At 42.8% G+C, this 25,157-nt stretch overlaps 1 protein-coding gene and 1 long non-coding RNA gene across 3 annotated transcripts in view; one reads left to right on the top strand and one right to left on the bottom strand.

Annotated features, from left to right (window-relative positions):
* The window catches only part of CDHR1 (cadherin related family member 1), a 59,455-nt gene extending 51,229 nt beyond the window's left edge, over positions 1-8,226 (bottom strand). The window contains exons 1-3 of one of the 2 annotated variants that reach the window (XM_043552076.1): positions 8,014-8,226; positions 7,759-7,761; positions 6,942-7,037 (exon numbers count right to left, since the gene is read on the bottom strand). In XM_043552076.1, coding sequence (XP_043408011.1) covers positions 6,942-7,037; positions 7,759-7,761; positions 8,014-8,074 — 160 coding nt within the window. In that variant the 5' untranslated portion in view covers positions 8,075-8,226. The remainder of the gene's footprint in view (positions 1-6,941; positions 7,038-7,758; positions 7,762-8,013) is intronic. The other variant, XM_007067270.3, reaches the window with a different exon arrangement.
* LOC122466707 lies at positions 6,082-23,122 on the top strand. Its single transcript, XR_006292436.1, has 3 exons — positions 6,082-6,092; positions 8,378-8,382; positions 22,930-23,122. It is a non-coding gene; the product is annotated as an uncharacterized LOC122466707 (long non-coding RNA).
* The last annotated feature ends 2,035 nt before the right edge of the window (positions 23,123-25,157 follow it).

The following is a 25,157-nucleotide window of genomic DNA, read 5'->3' as shown; positions in this document are numbered from 1 at the left end:
AGTGAAATTTGCTTATACAACAGACAGCCCACAAAAAGTCATAGCTCCTTCTCCTAAAGGAAGGATCGTGGCTGAGGAAGTTCTTTGGCAAGGTGATTAGAAGGAAGATTTTTTTTCCTGGCTCTGTCAGTGGCAGCATGAATGATCTAAGCACAGCCCAAGAGGTGAACTGTACTCTCCTAAAAATAAACGTGGCAGAGGTGGGCTCCAGATTTAAGGATTCACACAAGGTTAGTGTGTATTGTCAGATGAAACCACCAAGTTTTGCCTGGTTCCTGGTTAAAACCATTCAGAAACACCGAGTTTTGCAAGATTTTCACCCTAAGTTATAAAGCAGCTTAGGATCATGCAGAGGTTCAATATTTTTTTGATATCTGCACTCGAGCACACGTGGTTATTTTAGCAGCAGAGACAGACAATGCTGCTGCAGGTTACTAGCTCCTTAACTACAGCTGATGTGCTGTGGATTGTGATGCTGTCAGTAGCAACTATGCACCATAAATGTTTTGTTGTATTTTCTCGGGTTTTGTAATAAAAGCTTTTCAAAGATCACTTGCTCACTCTTCAGATACAGAAATTAAACCTCTCACAGGCACAACACAATGGAGCAAAAGGCTAAAGGCCTGTGGAACATCAGACAACATGGCATCTGATGCTGACACTCAGCACATTTGGTTAGCCGCAAGGATAGAGGGATTATTTTGAGAGGCTAGTGGAAGATTCAGTCAGACTGCACTGCATCAGGTCTCATTTGTACGGCATTCTCTGCTATTGGAAGTGCTAAAAAAGTGGTGTTTTCTTAAAGTAAAAGTTTAAATTTTGCAAAGAGTAACAGAGGGACCAGAGGAATGCTGGTAATACACACTGCCAAGATTCAGCTTAACTCATCCCCAGGGAGTATGTAGAGTTTGGAAAACAGGCACACAAAATTGTAAACCAAATGTTTTCCTGGGGCTTTTCCATTTAAAAATTCCCAGGAAAATTATAAATATAACTTTGTGATTCACCAAGTAACTAGGAAAAGGCACAGAGGAGTCAAGGAGTTATTTTTGCTTTACTGCAAAATAAAATAAAGGGGGGGAAAGAAAAACCTTGGTCTGAGATTTTTCTCAAAAAATGGGGTGTTACAGTGAGGTGTCTACATCCTGACTGTATAAGGGAGCTGATTTGCAAAAGAGATGAACATCCAGCAGCTCCCATTGATTTCAAATGTTCCGGTTTTTGAAAATCTTTGTCTTGATGTTAAACACGTTTCAGGACAGATTCTGCTCTCATTTCTACAGGCATATATCTGGATTAACTCCATTGACTTCAGTGTCAATGCAGTCTTTTTCTCACTCTTTTTTCATGTCATTATAACTTTCCACTTTTTAATTGCCTCACTGTTATATTTCTCACTCTCTCGGTCTCTTCAACCTGATATATCTCTGTGCTGTCTATTTCCTCTCCAAATGCGTAACTGTTTTTCTGCCTTCCAGCTGATTTCTTCTGCCTCTCTGAGACATCCTGCTGTGAGTTTCTAGCACATTTGTCTGTCTGTGGCAGCTGTTCCAGCTGTATTATCTGTTTAAAAAGCTATACTGGGAGTTTCAGATGCCATGAACATTAGTGATAAAAATAGAACTTGACATTTGCAATACAGGATACCTTTCATCTATGGAAATCAAATCACTTTAATTAAGCCCAACAATACCACTGTGCAGCAAATAATATACCCATTGTACAGATGGGGAATCTGAGTTAAAGAGGCCCAAGATCTCACAGCAACCCACTGGCAACCTAGAAATCCTGGCTTCCAGTCTCATACACAAACTACTCTGTCAGGCAGGGATCTCCGTTTTATTGTGTTTGTATAGCACCTAACACAATGGGGCCCTGTTCCATTATCGGGACTCCTAGGAACTGCCCCAATACAAATAAATAACAATAATAATATCACTCCCAAGAAACACATGACCATCCAGGAGACAATGCAGCATAAGGGCTACAAAAGAAGACTTTTATGCAAGTGCGTGAGAAGGTATTTCAACCTGAACTTGTGCAAATCCACCCCTTCCCATCGAAGTATCTGCAGGATGGAAACTGAGTGAACAAAAACCCAGTAAGGTTTTCATCCTTTGCACAGTTTTCATCCTTTGTGGACGGGGAGTGGGGGGGGGGGTGCAGAGGGAAGAGGATCCGCATGGAGGCAACACCACTGTAAATCAAATATTAGCCATACAATCTGGCATCTTTGCAAACCTATGCACTAATCATATCAAAATCTCTTATGGTAATTGAAGAATTTTACCTGCTGCAGTTTTTAGGGACTTTCTTATAAGGGCAACAGGAAATTTCTACTGCTGAAGGTAATACGAAACATTGACATTCATGTCAAGTTTGCGATTGCTGAGGACTCCTAATAGGAAACAATGGGGTTGATTGATCTTTATGCCCTACTGTTTCCTGAGCTGGTTTTTTGGGTATAACTGATACACTTGTTTATGTGACTACTGGGTAGTTAATGTGCCACTGAAATTGAATTGTTTGATTGCAATTTCTCTTCCAGTTCAGTCTCAGCTCCTAATATTGGATGAGTTACATATGAATGCACAAGCTCTCCATATCATTAACACCCTGGGAACACTTCCCAGCACACTGTTAATGCCAATTAAAAATCTATCCTAGACACGCTGACTCCACTTGCTGAAAAAGAAATAAATTAAAAATCCAACCATAATCCTATCTGTGGGTTCAAGCAAACAGCCCCCTCCTGTCATAAACAGAAGCAAATAGAGTATTGTTCATACAGGGACAGGGGAAAATACAAGAGTAACTGATAAAGCCACAATCTGGCCCTTTAGCTGCAACCTCGGTGAGGGCAGAAATCTTTGCTTAGTGTAGCACTCAGCACATAGGCAGCGCTCAAACGGCACATTAGCACTGAAGCAGCTGCCCCACATGGATCCTTCGTTTGGGGGAGCCTTAGAATAATAAAATCATAGAAATGTAGGGCTGAAAGGGGACATCAAGAGTTCTTCTAGTGCAGCCCCCATGTGCTGAGGCAGGACCAAGTATACCTAGACCATCCCCGACAGGTGTCCAACCTATTCTTAAAAACCTCCAGTGATGGGGATTCCACAACCTCCTTTGGTAACTTGTTCAGGTGCTTATAGTATCAGTACAGTTAGAAGGTTTTCCTAATATCCAACCTAAATCTCCCTTCCTGCAAACTAAGCCAATTACTTCTTGTCCAAGCCTCAGTGGACATGGAGAACAATTGATCACCGTCCTCTTCATAACAATCTTTTACATATTTGAAGATTGTTATCAGGTCCCCCCTCAGCCTTATCTTCTCTAAACTTCACATGCCCAGTTCTTTCAACCTTTCATCATAGGTCAGGTTTTCTAAACCTTTTACCTTTTTTGTAGTTTTCCTCTGGTCTCTCCAATTAGTTTACATCTTTCTTAAGGTGTGGTACCCCAAACTGGACACAGTACTCAGCTGAGGTCTTACCAGTGCCACGAGATGGGAGCAATTACCTCCCGTGTCTGACTCTTAATACACCCCAGAATGATGTTTGCCTTTTTCACAACTGCATCACACTGTTGACTCACATTCAGTCTGAGATCCACTATCACCCCAGATGCTTGTCTGCAGTACTACCACCTTGCCAATTATCTCCCATTTTGTCGTTGCGCATTTGATGTTTCCTTCCTAAGTGAAGTACTTTGACTGTGTCTTTACTGAATTTCATCTAATTGATTTCAGCCCAATTCTCCAATTTTTCAAGGTCATTTGAAGTCTAATCCTGTCCTCCAAAGTGCTTGCAACTCCTTCCAGCTTGGTGTCATCCATAAAATATTTAATCATACTCTCAACTCCAACATTTAAGTTGATGGAAATATTGAATAGCTCTGGACCTAGGATAGTCCCCTGTGGGACCCCACTAGATATTTCCTTCCTGTTTGACAGTGAACCATTGAAATTACTCTGAGTTTTTTCAACCCATTACACATCTAGACTGTCTGTTAAATTAGTAACAAAGGCATGCATTGAATTGGCCTGCAGGTAAATTTGTTTTACTTTGATTTTATTTTCTCATTTTTCTTCATGGCACATCCAAGTTCTAAGCAAGACTGGAAAGGAACATACCCAAGTACTGCCAGAAAAGGTGTTTTCACACTACTTCTAGCCCACTCAGACAAGGAAATCTCAGACCAAAGAGGCTCGGAGAAGCACCTAAATGGCAGGGCCACCATCTCCTGGCTTCTGGACAGCAATCCCATGTCTCCTCTTATGAGAGCTGCCCGCATCTTCTTAAGTTTCTGAGCCTAGCTAGTTGCCTATCAGAGAGGCACTTCTAGCTGGGACTCTGAGACCACCTGAGATCTAAGCCAAAAAAACAGCTCCCTCTCTCTTTCCCCTAACCTCCTACCAACTTGCAGCTTCTGCCTGGGGTTTAAGTGATTTGATTATTTTTGAGGGAGCCCTTAGCATCTGGGTGAATTTCACCCAGTCTGAAATGGCACGAGAGTCCCATTTTGCTTCATTGTATACTAATGGATTTTCAGTCCTCTTATAGGCTTGGTGTCTGTTGGGATCTTGCCTTGATTTCAGTAGTCACTGGTCAGCCACTGATGTAGCTTCCCCAGAACAAACCCCAAGTGTAGACAAGAAAAGCTGGGATCTACCTGAGTGTCAGGGGTAGTATCCACTGGTGCAAATCACAACTTTCCTGACTGCACTGGGGGTTTGCTTGGTGTGGGTACACTGGTGCTGGCCTTCGATTGCTGGAGTCAGAGCAAATTCCCACTGGCACGGCAGCTTCCGTCTGCTTATAATGAAACTCAGGTTCACCATGGGCAGGCTCCAGCTGAGCTAATTCCATTGGAAAATGCATCACTTAACGCTATAAGCCAGGAGTAGCCAACCTGAGCCTGAAGAGGAGCCAGAATTTACCAATGTACATTTCCAAAGAGCCACAGTAATACATCAGCAGCACCTCTCCCCAGCCCCCAGAGCCTCCCACCCACTGGCAGCTCCACCGATCAGCGCCTCCCCCTCCTTCGCCGCACCTCCCGATCAGCTGTTTCATAGCGTGCAGGAAAGTCTGGGGGTGGGGGAGGAGTGAGGGCACAGCAGGCTCAGGGGAGGGAGTAGAAAGGGGTGGAGTGGGGGCAGGGCCTGTGGCAGAGCCAGGGGTTGAGCAGTGAGCACCCCCCGGCATGTTGGAAAGTTGGCACCTGAAGCTCCAACCCCGGAGTCGCTGCCTATACAAGGAGCCAGGTATTAACTTCTGAAGAGCCGCATGTGGCTCCGGAGCCACAGGTTGGCCACCCCTGCTATAAACTATGTGCTAAATGGTGCATTCCAAGGGGTTATCATTCCTTCCCCTCTTCTCTGGTTGATGTTGCCATTCTCCCATTGGTGGGAAGAGCTGAAGAAGAAACTCTGATCCCCCATGTCACAGAACCCATCAAAGAGTAAAGAAGACTCAGACCACATCTACACTATGGGGACTAGCAGCACAGCGATGGCACCATAGCTATGCAGCCATAACCTCTTAGTGTAGACATGGCCTACAGCGATGGAAAGGGTTTTTCCATCACTGTAGGATCATCACCTCCCCAAACGGTGGTAGATAGGTCAATGGAAGCATTCTTCCGTTGACCTACCTGCATCTACACTGGGGGTTAAGTTGGCATGGCTGCATCGCTCAGGGGTGTGGATTTTTCACACACCTGAGCAATGTAACTATGTCAACCTAAAATTTAAGTGTAGACCAAGCTGCTGCTGCTGTAGTCTTCCCCCACTGGGAGTGGCCCTTTGTCCTATAGCTGCAGGAACTGAAGAGAACCTACGCCATCATTCCCAAAAGGAAGAGAAAGATCATTTTTGCTGCATAGGTCCTTTCCTGTTAACGTGAAATTCCACTGGCTATATCTTCACCACCACTGAAATGCAGGTGTGTCTGGAGTAGAAGCAACCAGTACATAGCACTCCAAACAAGAGTGGGATGGGGATACTTTTCCCACCTACACCATGACAAACACCTCCTGTTACAAAACATGCCAAAGAAACTTTAGGGTGAGATTTTCCAAAGCGTTGTGTTGCCCCACTGATGACAATGGGAGCAGAATTAGGCCAATGCTGAGCACTTTTAAAAATCTCACTCACTTTAATTCTGACCAGAACAGATAGGGCCTATCTTTTATGGGGCTCATTCAAAAGTTAGTAACTACAGCCAGACAAGAGTAAACACAAAACAGAGTCCCAGTGCTGCATATGGATGCATTGCTGTGCTATTTTTTTTTTAAACCATAACATTTTTAAAGTAGAGCTGGTTGGGAAATAAAACCTCCAAAATTTTCAATACAAAAAGGACGTTTTCCCCCCCAGTTAGTCAAAAAAAATCACAAAAATATTGTGACAGTAAATATTCAGCTATTTCTACTTTAAACATAAAAAGGATAACAATTATTTGAAGAAAAACCTGATGTGTGTTCTCTCTTATTTTCATTTCAGTGTACAGTTTGCGCTGTGGGCTTTCCTATGAGGAATATAAGTGGTCATTAATAATGATCAGCAACTCTGTTCTCTTCCCATAAACATCTGCCTGGCCAGACAAGAATGTCTCTTAATATCACAAATCATTTATGGCCTCACAACACTCGGATGCTCTTGGTGAATCAGGTGACCAATCGGGTGGGAGAGAAGAATAATGATTTCAAAATGCAGTTTGCATTCAAACCAGTCATTTTAAATGAAGCGAGGTCCATATGGAGAGAAAGAATAACATTTAAGTCCATCAAAGGCAAAGCTACTAGAACATTTTGGGCATATGTAATGGACACCATAACAAAATAAATGGTATGTTTTCCCATTCCTTTGTAATGATCCAGGCAAAAAAGGACAACAATTTTAGAATTTATTTGAACACATGTGCAGTGATACTGACCAACAGGTATGTCTTCTGAAAGGCTGAGAAGTGCCATGTTCCCATTAGTGCTGCTGGCTCCATTATCAAAGAAGTAGGGGGCATAATTTGCCTGAGCTGCAATTAAAATAAAGCAGAACCCAAAGAAAAGCGTTTCATAAACTGCAGTAAATTAGATTTCCTATCCTGCCTCTCTCTCTGTACAAAGAACGATGAGCCCTTTGGGAAATAATGTGAGTTTGCATGTAACATATCCAAATACACTCATGAACTTTTTACCTTTTAAATGTATATATATATACACATACATACATACATACACACACACACACACCCCTCTACCCCGATATAACGCTACCCGATATAACATGAATTCGGATATATCGCGGTAAAGCAGCGCTCCGGGGGTGCAGGGCTGCGTGCTCCAGTGGATCAAAGCAAGTTCAATATAATGCGGTTTCACCTATAACGCGGTAAGATTTTTTGGCTTCCGAGGACAGCGGTATATCGGGGTAGAGGTGTATATATGTTAAATTGCTCCTCTGTGGTGGTGTACCAATAGTTCATATAAATACTGCACAGCAGCATTTAAAGAATATGAGTAAGGGGGAAAAAACTAAACAGGATATGTTTAAAGAGCCTCAAACATTCCGCAACTGCGTCTTGCAAAGTAACCTTCACAACCCTTCACCACTTATGTATACAGCTCTCATACACTCTGTGTGTGTATGCCTGACACCTGGCCAATGGCTAAGTAATAACCTAATCAATATTCTAAACATATTTTCAAATTACACCTACTGAATGAGCAATAAGCCATAATTAAATAGTTACTTACTTGCTGCCAGACAACAAAGTTAAAGAAAAAAAAAGAAAGCAAATTAGTTGTCATTCTAATCACTCATAGTTAAAAATCAAAATAGCCCATTTGAAACGAAATTGCAAATATGGAAACAGGAGGAGGGGGTAACCTGCACAGTGATCAGTCTCTCAGGAAACAATTTCAGGACCACATTATCCCATCAGTAAGGATTACTGCAGGATATGCCATGTCCTCCTAGTTGTTTATTAACAAAGAGAAAGCCGTACTCACCCAGGCAAACATGCACCAAATTGAGAAATAAAGATGGGGCGAAATGCCTGACATGCTTCATCCCACTGAAGGAAAGGCTAATTTTTTCTCTGTTTCAAAGGTGTTTTGGTTTGTTTCTTTTCGTCTAAAGGGACAAGCAAAGTCTCCTTCAGACCTGTGCGGTGGTGAAATGTGCAAGAGACAGTAACAGATGTTAAGATGTTAAGCGGATGACACGTCTTAATTTCTGAGGAATTTAAAGAAGCTCCTTCCTACCACCTAATTAGACCAATTACTTTGCAAGGAGCTGTGGGACTCATTTGTGATACAAGGTTGGGAGGAATCAACATCACTCTCACAGGGTCGGTCGGTTGTTTGCACTGAGCTCAGGTTGCCTAATGAACCACTCTTCACTGCTTGAATATAGAAGCCAGGTAAAGTTGAATTTTTTAAAATGTGTCTTATTCTCTAACTTACGCCTCTGCTTTTCAGAACTAAGAGGGGGTTTTATTTATTTTAGATTTTGGCCTCATTGAGCAACAAGGGGGTAGGAACTCAAAACAAATGCACGGCACAGTAACCAGCAATACTTTAATATCAATACTTTAAAGGAGGCCAGTCATCAATTACAACAGAAAATATCATAGACAGAAGCCAGCGATGGTTTTTTTATTCTTGAGATGGCCTAAAGATTTGTTTTTTTAAACGTTTGGATTTCAGTTAAGTTTTTGATGCATATTTATAGCTGGTATATAACTTATAATTAACATCCTGAAACTTTTAAAAAAGTACTCCAAAGACAATATTAATGAAATAGTTTTTTTCCCCCCCACTTTGTTTTCTGTTTCAGACAGTTAAAAGCGTATTTCATGCTACGCAAATATATCTATCTACTCAGTAAATTCAGGGGGGAAAAAACCCACACTGGAAAGTGCATATAAACAAACTATAAGAGGAACTTGGCAAACGGTAATAGTTCCCAAATGGAGATGTTTCAGTGTTCTAGCTGTCAGCTTGATGCAGAATTCTTTCCCTTTAAGAATGCTCTAATGTACTTTAATGATGTTTTTGAATTTACAGAACACACACACACACACACAAAACAACCCCCTCAGAAGTTAGTAATAAATTAACACAAGTGCTTTTTATTTTTGTCCAAGATTTTTTTTTAAATAAACCATGTTGCTACTCAGGTGTGATCAAAGTTACTTCTTCTTCTGGCAGACATGAACTATGTACATTGGGACTGAATGTGAATTGGAAGCGTTGGTGAGATCAGTCCCATTTCCAGTGGACAGGTAGCCAAGTCACCATGCCCGTTATCACAACTGCACTAGTTGGCACTCTTGCTAGCAGCTGTCAATAAAGGCAGAGAATATCAACTGATCCTGGAGAATGAAATAATCTCTCTCTTCCTAAAGGTGGTTCCCTCTAAAGCATGCCTCGTTTTCTGGATCCAAAGCACAGCACGTATGCACATGCTTACCTTCACTAGGATTACTCACACACTTCCATGCTTTGCTGGATTGAAGCCATTGTCGATGGGAGTAGGACTGATCCTTGGTGGGAATAATTTGCCCTGTGCTGTCCATGTCCTAGAGGGCCCAACCATGCAGCAGCTGCAGACTGGATTCCAGTGGATGTACTTCATTTGTCAGCACTTTCATGATCATTCCATTCATTTTATTATGATTAACTAAGAATTTGGAACAAGCTTTTTGTTCTGTCCAGCTGCCTTAGACAGGCCAAACCTCGAATCCTTACTCAGCAAGACTCCTATTGGCTTCAGTGGGACCTTTGCCTGAGTAAGGAGTGCAGGATGTGGTCCCATGAGTGGGTGAAAAGCACATGCATTATTTCTGAAACATATGAGAGCCATGGGCTCGGCTCAGCTTATCGTCTGGAACTTCCAGGCTTGGTTTAATGAACAAAGGGTTAAATTGCCCCCCCCACCCCCATGTGTGGTTTTTTTTGTTTGTTTGTTTTTTTTTGCAGAAGAAACAGGAAAATCTGCAAGTTGCTACTCACAGAGCCTGATCCAAAGCCCACTGAAGTCACTGGAAAGACTCCTATAGGATCAGACTGAGAATTCCTTCCATATTGTTCTGTGGATAGAGGGTAGTAAGTGTTCCCCATCCCACTCAAGGAAATAGCAAGGGATTTGGTCCACAAACACATAGATTTTGGGGGACCAGTCAGAAGTTATGGTCACCTCTACAGTGGTCTGAGCTGCTTCACAACCTCCTCACCCTCTCCCTTAAGCTTCTAGACACCTGGGAGCATGGATCCAGCTGGCAGCTGCTGCCCCTGATACCACCCTCAGGGGGAGTTTCAGAGTGCAGAGGGGAACAGTGAGGAAATGAATGCTGAGAGAGTCAGCACGACCTTATTCTCGGATTTTCCATGGGGACAATTCCATGGACAAAACAGCTCCCTCTCTGCTCATGGAACCTGGTCACTGCAAAGTAGCCACTGGGGTATTCTGCAGGGTGGAAAGAAGGGGAGGATGGTGCTGAAGAGGCAGCCTGCCCCTCTTCCTGCTTGAATCCACCAGGTTTTCATCCTCTCTGACCACCGATGTGGAGGGGACAATCTAGCCCAATATACTTTATTTTATCCATTTTCCACAATACAAAGGGCACCACTAATTAGATACTGTTATCTATACAGATAGCCACATGAAGTTCATCAGCCAGGGAAACAGAAGCCAGAGCAAAAACAGAGAACCCAGAAGAGAGACATCTTTGAACAAGATACACACTGTCCTCGAGCATTAAACCCCAACACAGGTTTCCTGGTCTGCAGGGAGAATCCCATTGGAACACATTGTGTTCCTGTACGGACACTCTTCCTGCAGGACAAGTGAACTGTAAGGCCTCAGCATGGTAAAAAGTACATTAAAATTAGTGGAGTATTATGAGCAAAGGCTCTGTGTAAATCTAGGATGCTGTTAACTTGTATCACTGATAGTAATTATCTTATTAACAATAACTATACTAAAACAACAGTGATGGTATAGCAACATATACAAAATGGCCTACGAGCGGGACCATGTGACTCCCAAGAGAGGAGAAGAAAGCCAGCCTGCCAGTCGCAGTGTTGGTTGGCTGAGAAAATTGAGGCATATGTAGCTAGCACCAGATAGCTAGCACCAGAACACAAAGTGAGAACATAGTCCTCAACAGAGCAATGGGACTGCTTGTATGTGTAGAGCTACACACGTGCATAAGTGTTTGTAGAGTCAGGGTCTTGATTTGTTCCCTTCAGTTGTCTTGCTTTTGAGCAATACCCTTGAGGACGGATGGCTCTCACCACTGTCTGTCCCTTAACTGACCCTCTTCTCTCTCCTAACAGGTCATGTTCTAAGCTCTTCATCCACATAGGCCCAAATGTGGTCTTCAGGCCTTTAAAATGTGAGACAAGGGAAGGACACAATGGCAGCAGAAAGGAAAACATGCAGTGAGTTCTTTCTACAGGGTGCATTAATAGCAAGAGTGGCAGGAGGTTTTCCCTGCTGCTAGTGCCTGATTTTGCCCCACTGATGTCAGTGGGCGCATGACCATTGATTTCAAGGGAACAGGATCAAGCCCTTAATCTCTAGGGCTGGGATTTTCAAAGCAGCATGGCACCAAACTCCCACTCAATTTCAATAGATTTGTGCCCCTAACTCTCCTAGACTCATTTGGAAACCCTAGCCAATACCCTTTTTGTGTGTACACCTACATACTTACACCTGCCAGAGCTGGTTGGAAAATGTGGAACATTTTGAAATTTTGATGAAAAACCAGAAAAAAAAGTCAAATATTTTTGCAAACTTTCTCCTCTCCCACCAATTATCCAACCATTTTTAATACCCATTGTATTCAGCTAACATTGCTGTGTGAGCACGACCCATTCCAGGACCTCTGCGAACACAGTCATGGCTAGTGCCCTGGAAGACAAACGAATAAAACAGAGGAAACAGGATGTAACATTGGTAACAGCTGCAGTCAACACTCCTGCAGTTGAACGAAAACCTCCACAAAGCCCCAGCCCATCTGAGCATAGTAAACACAAATGAAAACTCTTCTTATCAGGAGAGGCACAATAATACTCCCAAGAGTATCTCTGCAACAGCAGTTCCCATAACGGGGTATAGGAAGACTCTTTCGGACAGTGGTCTGTTCCCAGAAGGGAGATGCACTAGAGTTCAGCGGGCAATGAACAAGTGCCCAGATTAGTCACCGTCACCACAACAGGCACTAATTGCCACCTGCATTGGCAGTCTCAGCACAGAAGCCAAGGGCTGAATGGGTATGGAGATAAAGTATATTTTCAGCATCATATTATGGGTGGTCACTTCATGTCATAGCACATCACATTAGCCAGATGTTATGGAGAAGTCTGCCCATGCTGTACCTGTTCAGTGAGTAAATACAGGATTTTGCTTTCCTGGGTTGGCAATCTGGTCCCTTTCACATGCATTAAATTAACATATACATTTAAAAGAGAGACACAAACAATAAAAGAGAGTAGAGGGTATAGGCTTTCTGCTCTGCTTCACGTAAACTAGGTGTGGCCTTCAGTCTTCTGCAAATTAGTAATGTAGCCTTCACTTGGAGAAGGTTTAGACGTACACCTGCTCTAACCTCTGTGCCTTTTTATGAGTGAAAAGTTGTATATTCATATTAAATCATCCAAAATAAATAGCTTGAAACACCACCTTCTACATAAGCCTTCTCTTTCTGCACTGGATAAACATGACAGATCATCTCCTAGTGAAAACATCTAGAGGAAAAACTGCACCTTTTCTTCACTGTGTGCGTGTGTTAAAGTTAAATCAGCAAGTAAGTGCGCTCTGCGTTGTATTTAAAAATCTCAAGAATGAGTTGAGGCTCCACCCTGCATTTCCTGTCTGGGCCATGTGAAGGGGAGAAGAAGCTGTAATGGCCAAGCAGAGGTTCCTGGAGCCATTCTGCCTATGTGAGGCAGAATGGCACAGAGGAGCACAATCAGCAGTGCTGCATGCCAGCAGCTGGGAGGGAGGGGGATGGAACCTGACCTTTTCCTTGTGAAGCCACCAGGTTTATCAGGCATGCCCCTTCCTAGAGAATGAGAGGATACCCATTTGGGAGTTCCAAGGGGGGGGGGGGGGAAGGAGGGGTGGAGAAGTGAGGGGAGAACGGAGGGGGGGGGGGAAAGATGTGCCTCTCACATCCATGCAGGACAAGGCAGAATTATGCCCTATATGGCTCAGCTTGGTGTAGCTGCAAATGTATATCAAATGGTTCTTTGTTTTCAGAGGAATCGTGTATTGTATCTCACTAGCAACTCTCACAGAACTGCCTGAGTGTGAATTGTTCAAGCTGTTCTCCACATGTCACATCTGCAGCAGGAAGTGCTAAGGTACAGTAAGTGTGACAAATTTCACTTCAGTGCTTGCATGCAAGCTCCCATCTCACTACATGGCTAGACAATATTGCTTTTGATTTCAGTTGAACTGATTAGCATACCCAGGGTTGATATGTAGTAAAAGCACAATCCACAAAAATAGCATAAAAAGTACTGGTCCCAAAAACCAACCAGCACCCAGTGTATCAATAGAGAGTTTTCAGAGTAGCAGCCGTGTTAGTCTGTATCCGCAAAAAGAAAAGGAGTACTAGTGGCACCTTAGAGACTAACCAATTTATTTGAGCATAAGCTTTCGTGAGCTACAGCTCACTTCATCCGATGCATTCTCTAAGGTGCCACTAGTACTCCTTTTCTTTTTGCGAATACAGACTAACACGGCTGCTACTCTGAAACCTTAGAGACTAACAAATTTATTTGAGCATAAGCTTTCGTGCATGCATCCGATGAAGTGAGCTGTAGCTCACGAAAGCTTATGCTCAAATAAATTTGTTAGTCTCTAAGGTGCCACAAGTGCTCCTTTTCTAATAGAGAGTTTGATATCTGAGATAGAGAATGTCACTCTGTCCCAAGATTCAAGGCTAGGGAGTAAAACGAGGGTGGTGCAAAACTAGGAGCAATTTTCAAGAATGTTTTGGGTGAACATTTGGGTGAACATTTTTATAATTTAACTGTGGGTGATTTTGCATCTGCTAAGTTTTGCATTTCTGCAACATTTTGCAAAATCTCCTTCCTCTCTTGAAACATGCAAAAATTGATTTTTGGACCAAAAGGAATTTCCAAATGTTGAGGTTTTTGCTCTAAAATAGGACCATTTTTAGGTGAACTTTTTAAAAAATCCTGTTTGCGAGGCAAAAATTCAGTCCAAAACTTGCATGTTTTTCACAAAAACTTACATTTTTGCAACATCACAAGAAAACAGAAACCCTTTAGAGTTAAAGATTTTACAATCTGATTATTTTCACTCAGCCCTAAGATAAACACAGAGGGGCCAACTGACCCCTGTGCTGCTGCTTGAGCGGAAGCAGTTTGTGCCTTCCCTATTCAGAAGCTTTGGGGGTGAGTATGGCTGCAGACACAGGATAGAGAAGCTAGAAGGGATGCATTAAGTCATGCCACTGCTGAGACACAGAATTGCTTGAGCAAGGGTGTGTCCCCAGCCACACACTGTCTTTCCCTTAGGGCTCTTGGATAAGAACATAAGAATGGCCATACTGGGTCAGGTTTCAGAGTAGCAGCCGTGTTTGTCTGTAGCCACAAAAAGAACAGGAGTACTTGTGGCACTTTAGAGACTAACACATTTATTAGAGCATACTGGGTCAGACAAAGGTCCATCCAGCCTAGAACCTGTCTGCTGACGGTGGCCAATGCCGAGTGCCCCAGAGGGAGTGAACCTAACAGGTAACGATCAAGTGACCTCTCTCCTGCCATCCATCTCCACCCTCTGACCATTCCTTATCCATCCTGGCTAATAGCTGTCATAAACATACAGCTAAGGGTATCATAAAATCCCTCCTTACCTGTAAAGGGTTAAGAAGCTCAGGTAACCTGGTTGGCACCTGACCAAAAGGACCAATAAGGGGAGAAGATACTTTCAAATCTGTGGGGGAAGGGTTTTGCGTTCTCTCTGGGTCAGGGAGGAATCGGGACAGGGAAAATACATCTCCCAAAGCCTACTTGAACTAAGCATCTAGATTACAAAAATTGTAAGTAAAGCAGGGAAATGTGTTAGTTTATCTTTTGTTTTAGCTTGTGAATTTTCCCTGTGCTAGAGGGAGGTTTATCCCTGTTTTTTTGTAACTTTTAAGTTTTGCCAAGAGGGAAATCCTCTGTGTTTTGAATCTGATTGTCCTGTAAAATTACCTTCCATCCTGATTTTACAGAGGTGCTTCTTTTACTTTTTTTTCTTTATTATAAAGTTCTGTTTTTAAAGAATCTGACTGGGTTTTTAGTGTCCTACAAACCCAAGGGTCTGGTTTGTGCTCACCTTGTTTATTTTTCAAGCCTCCCCAGGAAAGGGGATGTAGGCTTGGGGGGATATTTTGCGGGAATAGGAACTCCAAGTGGTCCTTTCCCTGATTCTTTGTCTAAATCACTTGGTGGCAGCATACCTTGGTTCAAGGACAAATAGAGATTTGTGCCTTGGGGAAGTTTTTAACCTAAGCTGGTAGAAATAAGCTTAGGGGGGGTCTTTCATGTGGGTCCCCACATCTCTACCCTAGAGTTCAGAGTGGGGAGGGAACCCTAACAATAGCCATTAATGGACTTAACCTCCATGAATTTATCTAGTTCTCTTTTAAACCTTGTTATAGCCCTAGCATTTTAGTTGCCCTTCTCTGAACCTTTTCTAATGCCAATATATCTTTTTTGAGATGAGGAGACCACATCTGTATGTAGTATTCAAGATGTGGGTGTACCATGGATTTATATAAGGGCAATAAAATATTCTCGGTCTTATTCTCTATCCCTTTTTAAAGGATTCCTAACATCCTGTTTGCTTTTTTGACTGCCGCTGCACACTATGTGGATGTCTTCAGAGGACTATCCACGATGACTCCAAGATCTCTTTCCTGATTGGTTGTAGCTAAATTAGCCCCCATCGTATTGTATGTATAGTTGGGGTTATTTTTTCCAATGTGCTCTTACTTTACATTTATCCACATTATATACTGGCATTAGAAAAGGTTCAGAGAAGGGCAACTAAAATGATTAGGGGTTTAGAATGCGTCCCATACAAGGGGAGATTAAAGAGACTAGGACTTTTCATCTTGGAAAAGAGGAGACTAAGGGGGGATATGATAGAGGTATATAAAATCATGAGTGGTGTGGAGAAAGTGAATAAGGAAAAGTTATTTACTTGTTCCCATAATATAAGAACTAGGGGCCACCAAATGAAATTAATGGGCAGCAGGTTTAAAACAAATAAAAGGAAGTTCTTCTTCACACAGCGCACTGTCACCCTGTGGAACTCCTTGGCTGAGGAGGTTGTGAAGGCTAGGACTATAACAGGGTTTAAAAGAGAACTAGATAAATTAATGGAGGTTAAGTCCATTAATGACTATTCGCCAGGACGGGTAAGGAATGGTGTCCCTAGCCTCTGTTAGTCAGAGCGTGGAGATGGATGGCAGGAGAGAGATCACATGATCATTACCTGTTAGGTTCACTCCGTCTGGGGCACCTGGCATTGGCTACTGTCAGTAGACAGGATACTGGGCTGGATGGACCTTTGGTCTGACCCAGTATGGCCTTTCTTATGTTCTTAAATTTCATTTGCCATTTTGTTGCCCAATCACTTAGTTTTGTGAGATCTTTTTGAAGTTCTTCACAGTCTGCTTTGCTCTTAATTATCTTGAGCAGTTTAGTATCGTCTGCAAACTTTGCCACCTCACTATTTACCCCTTTCTCCAGATCATTTATGAATAAGTTGAATAGGATTGGTCCTAGGACTTATCCTTGGGGAACACCACTAGTTACCCCTCTCCATTCTGAAAATTTAACATTTATTCCTACCCTTTGTTCCCTGTCTTTTAACCAGTTCTCAGTTCACGAAAGGATCTTCCCTTTTATCCAATAACAACTTAATTTACATAAGAGCCTTTGATGAGGGACCTTGTCAAAGGCTTTCTGGAAACCTAAGTACACTATGTCCACTGGATCCCCCTTGTCCACATGTTTGTTGACCCCCTCAAAGAACTCTAATAGATTAGTAAGACATGATTTCCCTTTACAGAAACCATATTGACTTTTGCCCAACAATTTATGTTCTTCTATGTGTCTGACAATTTTATTCTTTACTATTGTTTCAACTAATTTGCCTGGTACTGACGTTAGACTTACCGGTCTGTAATTGCTGGGATCACCTCTAGAGCCCTTTTTAAATATTGGTGTTAGATTAGCTATCTTCCAATCATTGGGTACAGAAGCTGATTTAGAGGACAGATTACAAATCATAGTTAATAGTTCCGCAGTTTCACATTTGAGTTCTTTCAGAACTCTTGGGTGAATGACATCTTGTTCCGGGGACTTGTTACTATTAAGTTTCTCAATTAATTCCAAAACCTCCTCTAGTGACACTTCAGTCTATGACAATTCCTCAGTTTTGTCACCTGCAAAGGATGGCTCAGGTTTGAGAATCTCCCTAACATCCTCAGCCGTGAAGACTGAAGCAAAGAATTCATTTAGTTTCTCCACAATGACTTTGTTGTCTTTAAGTGCTCCTTTTGTATCTTGATGGTCCAGGGGCACCACTGGATGCACCAGAGAGACAGAAAAAGAAAAGTTACTTGACTGACAGACTAGAGATTTTGGATTCAGAGTAGCAGCTGTGTTAGTCTGTATCCCTAAAAAGATTTTGGGTGCCTCAGTTTTTGGGTGCCCAACTTAAGACACCTTAAAGGGGCCTGATTTTCAAAAAAACCCAACAACGCTGAGCCCAAAATTCAGGCCTCAACCATCTCAAGTAGGGCAGCCAAAACTGAGGCTCCCAAATTGTTAGTTACTTTGGAAATTCTTGCCTTTTTTGCTTTAGACAAAACAGAAAAAAACATGTTTTTGTCATGTACTGAAACTGCTTCAGGAAGGATACAGTTGATTATCTTCATCTCCGGATTTAACTAATGAAAGGGTCAGTTTCCCTCAGTACATGTGAGTTTTGAAGAGTGGGGGGGTTGCTACTTCTTAGTATGCAGAAGGCACTGCTTTTCTTTTTAATAATTTCCTAATTACTCTCAGTTTTGGACCATCTGTGATTTTTTTACTGGCTCAACATATTGCATTTTGATCCATCTCTTCACTAATAAACTGTGTATAGTTTGTACATAAAGACAGCCGTACTTTGAAAATTCGCGACTTGAGGTTATGTTTTGGGCTAGTCAAAACCTTCCTGACTCTTAGGGCTGGTCAAAATTTTTCCATCAGAACTGTTTTTTTGACAGAAAAATGGATTTTAAACTAAACAAAGATTTTGGTGAAAAGTATCTACTGCCTGTGGATAATTTCAATTGAAAATGATGCCACTGTATCTCATGGAAGTTGTACCTTGGGGGATTTAAGCTTCCATTCTCTTCTATGGGATGGACTCTCTTGCCAGACTACATCTCTCATGATGCACCATGGCCAGGGACTATTATGACACTCTCCCTTCTTCACACCAAGAAAGTGGAGCATTATGGGAGATGTAGTCTGGCTAAAATCCCTGGCCCATAGAAGAGAATAGGAGCATAAGACCTGAACTCCACTCCCATGAAGCATAGAGGTACCCGTTTTGAATTGAATTTAACAGAAATATATATTTAACAGAAATGTCTAAATTTTCAATGCAAAATAAACAAAACTATTTTCTCTAAATTTTCTGAGAGGGAAAAACCCCTTCGTTTCTCCCCAGCTCTGCTGACTCTTTAACAGACCAGGCTCCCTGCTTTGGCCCCAGGAAGAGTGAGCAGTGCTGTTCAGACTGGCTTGGGAAGAGGAGTGGACTGGTCCTTGTTCAGCTGTCCCACAGTCCCAGCAGTGCTGGAAGGGGATGAGGAATAGGGGCAGATTGGCAGCTTTGGTGGGAACAAGGAAGAAAAGCAGAGAAACAAACTCCACATCTCCTTCCAGCACCGTGCAAACTTCCCTTTGGCTCTGCATACATCCCTACAGCCTCATTGCATTGACTCTATGTTCGATGGCAGAGCAAAGCTAATCTCTAGCGTCCCCTTTGGCTCACACCCTTTCCCATTCCACCAGCTGGAGAACCGTACCTCTTCCCTGCAAAAGGGTATCATGGCAATGAATGGTTCGTACACACCAAGGGAAGGGAGGAGAATGGGATAATAGGAAAGTCCTTTCTACATACTCTAGATACCCATTAATCTCATTTCATCCACTAGAGGCCATGCTTTTTTGCTGCTGCCACAAGGGGGTGTAGCTACTTCCCCTAACTGCAGACATTAAGTGGAAAAAAATATTGTGGAGCCTGCTTTTTTATAGTGAGGTGGATTCCAACAGCATCCCTCAAAGGCATCTGCCACAACTGCAAGAAAAAGGAAAGTACATAGCTGACCTGGAGTACTGTGCCCCACACAACAACTATCCTGCTTGGGAGGAAAAGGCTGCCTATAGCCTGGTGGAGGGCCACATATAGGTCCTTCCCTGTCCCCCTTTTGTTTTAGAATAGTCCTTCCACAAGACAGGAGGTCGCTAGAAATTTGCAATGTGTGGATTTGATTTTAAACATATGTTTTCCAGGTTACCATGTGTCCTGTATACGTTGCATGGATACAGCATAAAATAGACATGCCAGATATCCTCCCTTATTTAACAGTGACTAGCTAGGGTAACAGTCAATCAGTGCTTAATTTGTGCCAGGGTTTGCCAGGGCTGAGCCCCAGCACTTCTAAGCTTGGCAGTTCATAGCCCCAGTACCGCTCGGCTTGCTGTATAAGTTATGTAAAAAAATTGCTGGATCCCGAGCACCTCTTTCATTACAAATTAATCACTGCCGTCAATAGAAACAAATAAAATCCACAGTCCCTCTCCTCCCACCCCACAGAGGGGGGAGGGATAGCTCAGTGGTTTCAGCATTCGCCTGCTAAACCCAGGGTTGTGAGTTCAATCCTTGAGGGGGCCATTTAGGGATCTGGGGCAAAAATTGGGGATTGGTCCTGCTTTGAGCAGGGGGTTGGACTAGATGACCTCCTGAGGTCCCTTCCAGCCCTGATATTCTATGATTCTATGAACTGCCTTGTGTAGCTATTACCAAGTCTGGTGAGAAGAGATTTTGAACAGGAAAGAAAATTTGATTTCTACCTGGCAGTAAAATTGTTTATTTGCACTCAGTTAGACCAAGATGAAAGAGCAAAGAAAGGAGCCATATAACATGAGAGATATTACGTCAATTATATGGACAAACTTTTGTTGCTCCATGCTCAGAACACAGTCATCTGCACGACTGATGTTCAGAGTCAGCACTCCTGGAAAGGAAATCTGCTTGCTTGTCAGAGAATGTGTTAAAAATAAACGCGTTTTCCTCACCACCACATATAACTAAGTCAGTAATGCATTGCAAAGGGGGGCACCAAGGTCAGGGACATGGGGTGAAATATGTGTGGAGGACTGCCTTGAGGCCTAAGGATATTTATCAGATCTTAAGTGGGATTTAGGTGGTGAATAGCTGGTGTGATGGTTACAGAGTTAGCTGCACATCTGACCCCTCTCTGCTTTCTCTGGGTGCAACCCCACAGATATCAGGCCTCATGCCTTCACCTCTCTTAGGGTGGAAGCCCTTGATTCTTCCACTCTTAGATCTGGTCCTGGGGTATAGCACTCTGTATTGACTGTGCTTACTCAACGGGTCCAGTTAGGTTCTGCATTTGTGGTTCTTCCCTTAAGGAGTCTAGTGATATACTGAGCACTCAGACAGCCTTCTTAAACCAAAGTATTGTTTACTCTTTACAGTAGGAACAAAGCATAACATAAGAGAAAAGGGTTTTAAGACAACAGAAGGGCTACAAACACGTCTGTCTTACCTGAGGCCTTAGACAGGCCTACCTTATCCCAGATCCCACAGGGTCTATTCTTCCAAACAGTTCCCAGGAACTATACAGCCTCTAGACAGAGACAGTCATCAACTGTTTCTAGTCCTTTTGATGTGTTGCTTCCCAGCATCAGCCAGACAAGCTCTGTAATTTAGCCGGAGCCCGGAAGGTAAGCTCTTCACAGTTAATAGCTCAGGCATTGTCTCTTAACTGCCCTGAAGTATTTGCTTGGAGGTATCTTACCTCAAGTCATTATTTCATTTCCTGCTTGTTTTTCCAACAGCCATCTATTAAAGTAAACCAATATAGTCATACAGTAAATATTCCAATAACCAGGTCAACATACAGTATTCATAGATTATTGAAGAATGCCCTTCCCTTGTCATAACTGCAAGTTTCAGACCACGTGACAATTACACAGCAGGTCCAAACATAATTCCAGTTTAAAGGACAGAAATAACATACTCACAGTACCATACAGCAACTCTGACACTACAGTATATCAACACTGCAGATTAATTATTAATACTGTAACTCACATATCAGTAAAGGTATTTCTGCCCTGGAATTGAAAAGATCCCTTGCACAAAGATAATGGTTGAGGATAACTAATACAAGATGACATTATTTTGTGTCACATCTTTCCTACAAACTGCATCCCAAAATGTTTTGCAAAATCAAATAAAATTATAAAGTTAAATTAAATTATACATAGTACAGGGAGAGAAATAGTAAAGGTATAGGCAAAGGGTCAAATGGGATCTGAAAATAGATGCAGAGACAATGAGGCTGTGAAATACAGGATGGCTGTTCCAGAGAACAGGAGCTGCACAGAAGAAAGTTCTTGCATCAACAGTGCTAAGAATGGAGGGATAGAGAGAAGGCTGGGGATAGTTTAATAGTTTATAAGGCCAGAAGGGACCATTGTGATCATCTAGTCTGATCTCCTGTCCAACACAAACCATAGAACATCCAAGAATTAATTCCTATTTGAACTACTGCATCTCTTTTAGAAAAGCATCCAGTCTTGATTTAAAAATGACCAGTGATGGCGAATCCACCACAACCCTTGGTAAATGGTTCGGTAATGGTTAATGACCATGACTATGTCCATGCAGTATTTCTACTCTGAATTTGTCTAGCTTCAACTTCTAGCTCTTGGCTCTTGTTACACCTTTGTCTGCTAGACTGAAGAGCTCATTATCCAATTTTTGTTCCCCATGTGGGTACTTAAAAACTGGGATCAAGCCACCCCTCTTGAAATCTTTTTGTCACGGTAAGCAGATTGGGGAAAGGAGCAGTGAGACAACAGTTCTGTGAGGTAGGGTGGACTAAGTCCAAAGAGAGAGTATCAGGTTATAGTCACAACAATCCAGTTGACCTCCTTTTTCCAGATTCAAGGCAGGATTTTAAAAAACGCTCAGCATTGGCCAGACTCCGCCCTCACAGAAGTCAAAGAGAATTGATTTCAAAAATGGGTCAATGGGGCTACATGCTTCAAAGTTAAGCACATACATATGTGCTTTTGCTGGTGAGGCTTTCAGGTGAGGCTGTCATTCTGCTTATTGGTTTCTGTCTTCCATTCACTTAGCTAAAGATGTTTACTATTGGAATATGAAGGGTCAGTACAACTTTATCAGAGGCACAGTTAAACCCGGGTTTAGTGCTGACTTGCTTAACTTTGCTATGTTTAACAATAAGATGATGAGATCAATAATATACTCCATTACAGCCATTCTAAATCCATAGTTAGTGTCCTCTGGAGCAATAGAAAGTTAACCATTAAAAAAAGTTAGTACATTAAAAAAAAATTCACCCAGATACTCTTGCGGTAAACTTCATCCCATTTATGGGCTTTTGAATGGTCTCTTCCTTTCTCTTACTACTTTTCTTAATTAACAAAGATATTTGTATTATTAACACAGGCTTCTGCCTGCACATTTTCATCTCCTATGAGATCTTATAGTGATACTGACTTTACAACTTGGCAGCATTTCCATGGTGAAGGCTAAAAAACCAAATGATTGAGGGCTTGGCTACACTTGCAAGTTAGAGCGCATTAAAGCAGCCCCGGGAGCCCTAACTCCCGATGCGTCAACACTGGCAAGGCACGCAGAGCGCCTGGATTCTGCAGCTGGAGCACTCCTGGTAATCCACCTCCATGAGAAGCATAAGGCTTGCTGTGCCCCGGCTGAAAAGCCCGGGCGTCAGTGTGAACGAGGTGTTGCGTTACTGCGCTGTGATTGGCCTCCGGAAACGTCACATAATCCCCTGAAGTCAAGCGGCCACTTTGGTCATTGTTTTGAAATCGGCTACAGGAATGCAGATATGCCCTTTCAAAGCTCCATTTCTGACAGCTGGCATGCTTATCTGCTCCGGGACAAAGCAAACCATTAGTGTGGAATGCTGCTGTTGTGAGTGTGTGTGAGGTGGGTCTGCTGCTGTCTGAACTTACAAGACAGCATGCTGACATGCTCTCAGCCCCCCAAAAACCCACTTTCTCTTCCCCCAAACACACTCCACCCCACCCATTTGAAAAGCACGTTGCAGCCACTTGCACACCGGGATAGCTACCACAATGCACTGCTCTTTGTGGCATTGAAAGAGCTGCTAATGTGGCCGCGCCAGTGCGCTTGCAGCTGACAGTGTAAACACCCAGCAGCATTTTCCCTGCTGTGGTCTCCGAAGGCTGGTTTAACTCCCAGCGCTCTACATCTGCAGGTGTAGCCATGCCCTGAGAGTCACTGCACTTATTCAGACAGGGATCTGAAACAGTAGTCAAGGGAATGGCTTAAGACAGCTTCTCAAGCTAGCTGATGTCGAGGACCGGCAATTTTTTTTCCCCCAATGTGCGCACCGACCGGCAGCTGGTGGCTCGCGGACTGGCACCGGTCCACGGACCACCACTTTGAGTAGCACTGGCTTAAGAGTCTAAATAGAAAGGCCAAGATTTTCTAAAGCAATTATGAGTGCTTAACTGTACGCATATGAATAGCCTATTGACTTCACTGGGACTACCCACTTATGCAAAGTTAAGGACATGCATAAAACGTGGCTGGATCGGAATTTTATTTGACAGGTTTAAATGTTTCTAAAAATCTCAGTTTTCCAATTCAGTGATTGTTTTTTTCTTTCAGATTGAACAGTGCACAGGTATAAAATGAATTAATTCCAGGATGTCTATATCAGCTGCAGGTGCAACGGGGTCTGAACTAACTCCCTCTCTCACACATTCCTGCTCCTCTTTCACAGATATTCCCTTTGAAAAGGTTTGAGTTTAACTATAGTTGTGATGAACACAAAAACCAGTAGGGGGATGCCTGAACTGACTATGGCCTGTGCTCTGGTAGGGGTTAATGAGAGACAAGTTTTCTGTGTGCACAGATTTACTATTGCATTCAATCTTTTAATTAGTGTTTTGAATCTAGCTAACATTCAGAAGCAAAAGCTGTAATAGAAACACCTTAAGGGGGATTCCAGCAAAGGTTACCCAGGAAGCCTTTACAGGTTTCAGTACCAGGTAGTTTCTTGTCCTTTATATAAGAAGTTTATTGTCAAAGCCATCCATGCTTAGATGTTATTGTGATATCAGAGCAGGAGTATAAAACCACCTTAATAACCGTCAACAGCAGGAAATGTGATCAGAGAGGAGGAGGAGCTGCTGGTTACTCAGGGCAGTAAAGGTTGGGTGGGAATGGAATCAAGAAGAATAGAACACCGTGGGTTCTCTCCGCCATAGTTTCCTTCCGCTCTACCCACACCACCTCCTTGTGTGACTAAACCTTAAACTGAGATGTGTAGTAGTGCCCAATCAGTGGCACCTACAGATCCCCTGGGGAATAATGAAACCACAAAAAGAGCAATCACACGACTAAAGGGCAAGTGGGAGGGTGACAAAACCCAATCTATATATACTAGCATAAAATAGCCAGAGAGTGGCTGAGAATCTGGGACAGACAGTAAGTGCGGAATCACATACATTTCTTCTTTCCCTCTAGGAAGAGATTGGTTCTTCCTGATCCATACACAGTCATGCCATAGGATGGACAGAGACACCACCCCAGTGTTGAGCGGGTCAGACAGCCAAACTCCACTTCCCTCTAACCAGTGTCCCCAGTTTACTCTGCTATGCTCCATATCCTGATCTGTCTCCTCATTGGCTGTGCTGTGCCACAGGCCAGCAGCTCAGATCACCTCCTCCAGGTAATGGTGTCAGATAAAGTGTTAAAAATAAATAATGACAAGATTCTGTAAAGG

This window comes from Chelonia mydas, chromosome 7 (genome assembly GCF_015237465.2).
Source record: "Chelonia mydas isolate rCheMyd1 chromosome 7, rCheMyd1.pri.v2, whole genome shotgun sequence".
Classification (NCBI taxonomy): domain Eukaryota; kingdom Metazoa; phylum Chordata; order Testudines; family Cheloniidae; genus Chelonia; species Chelonia mydas.
The sequence above is the reverse complement of the archived record's forward strand: the minus strand, read 5'-3'. Positions and strand labels throughout refer to the sequence as shown.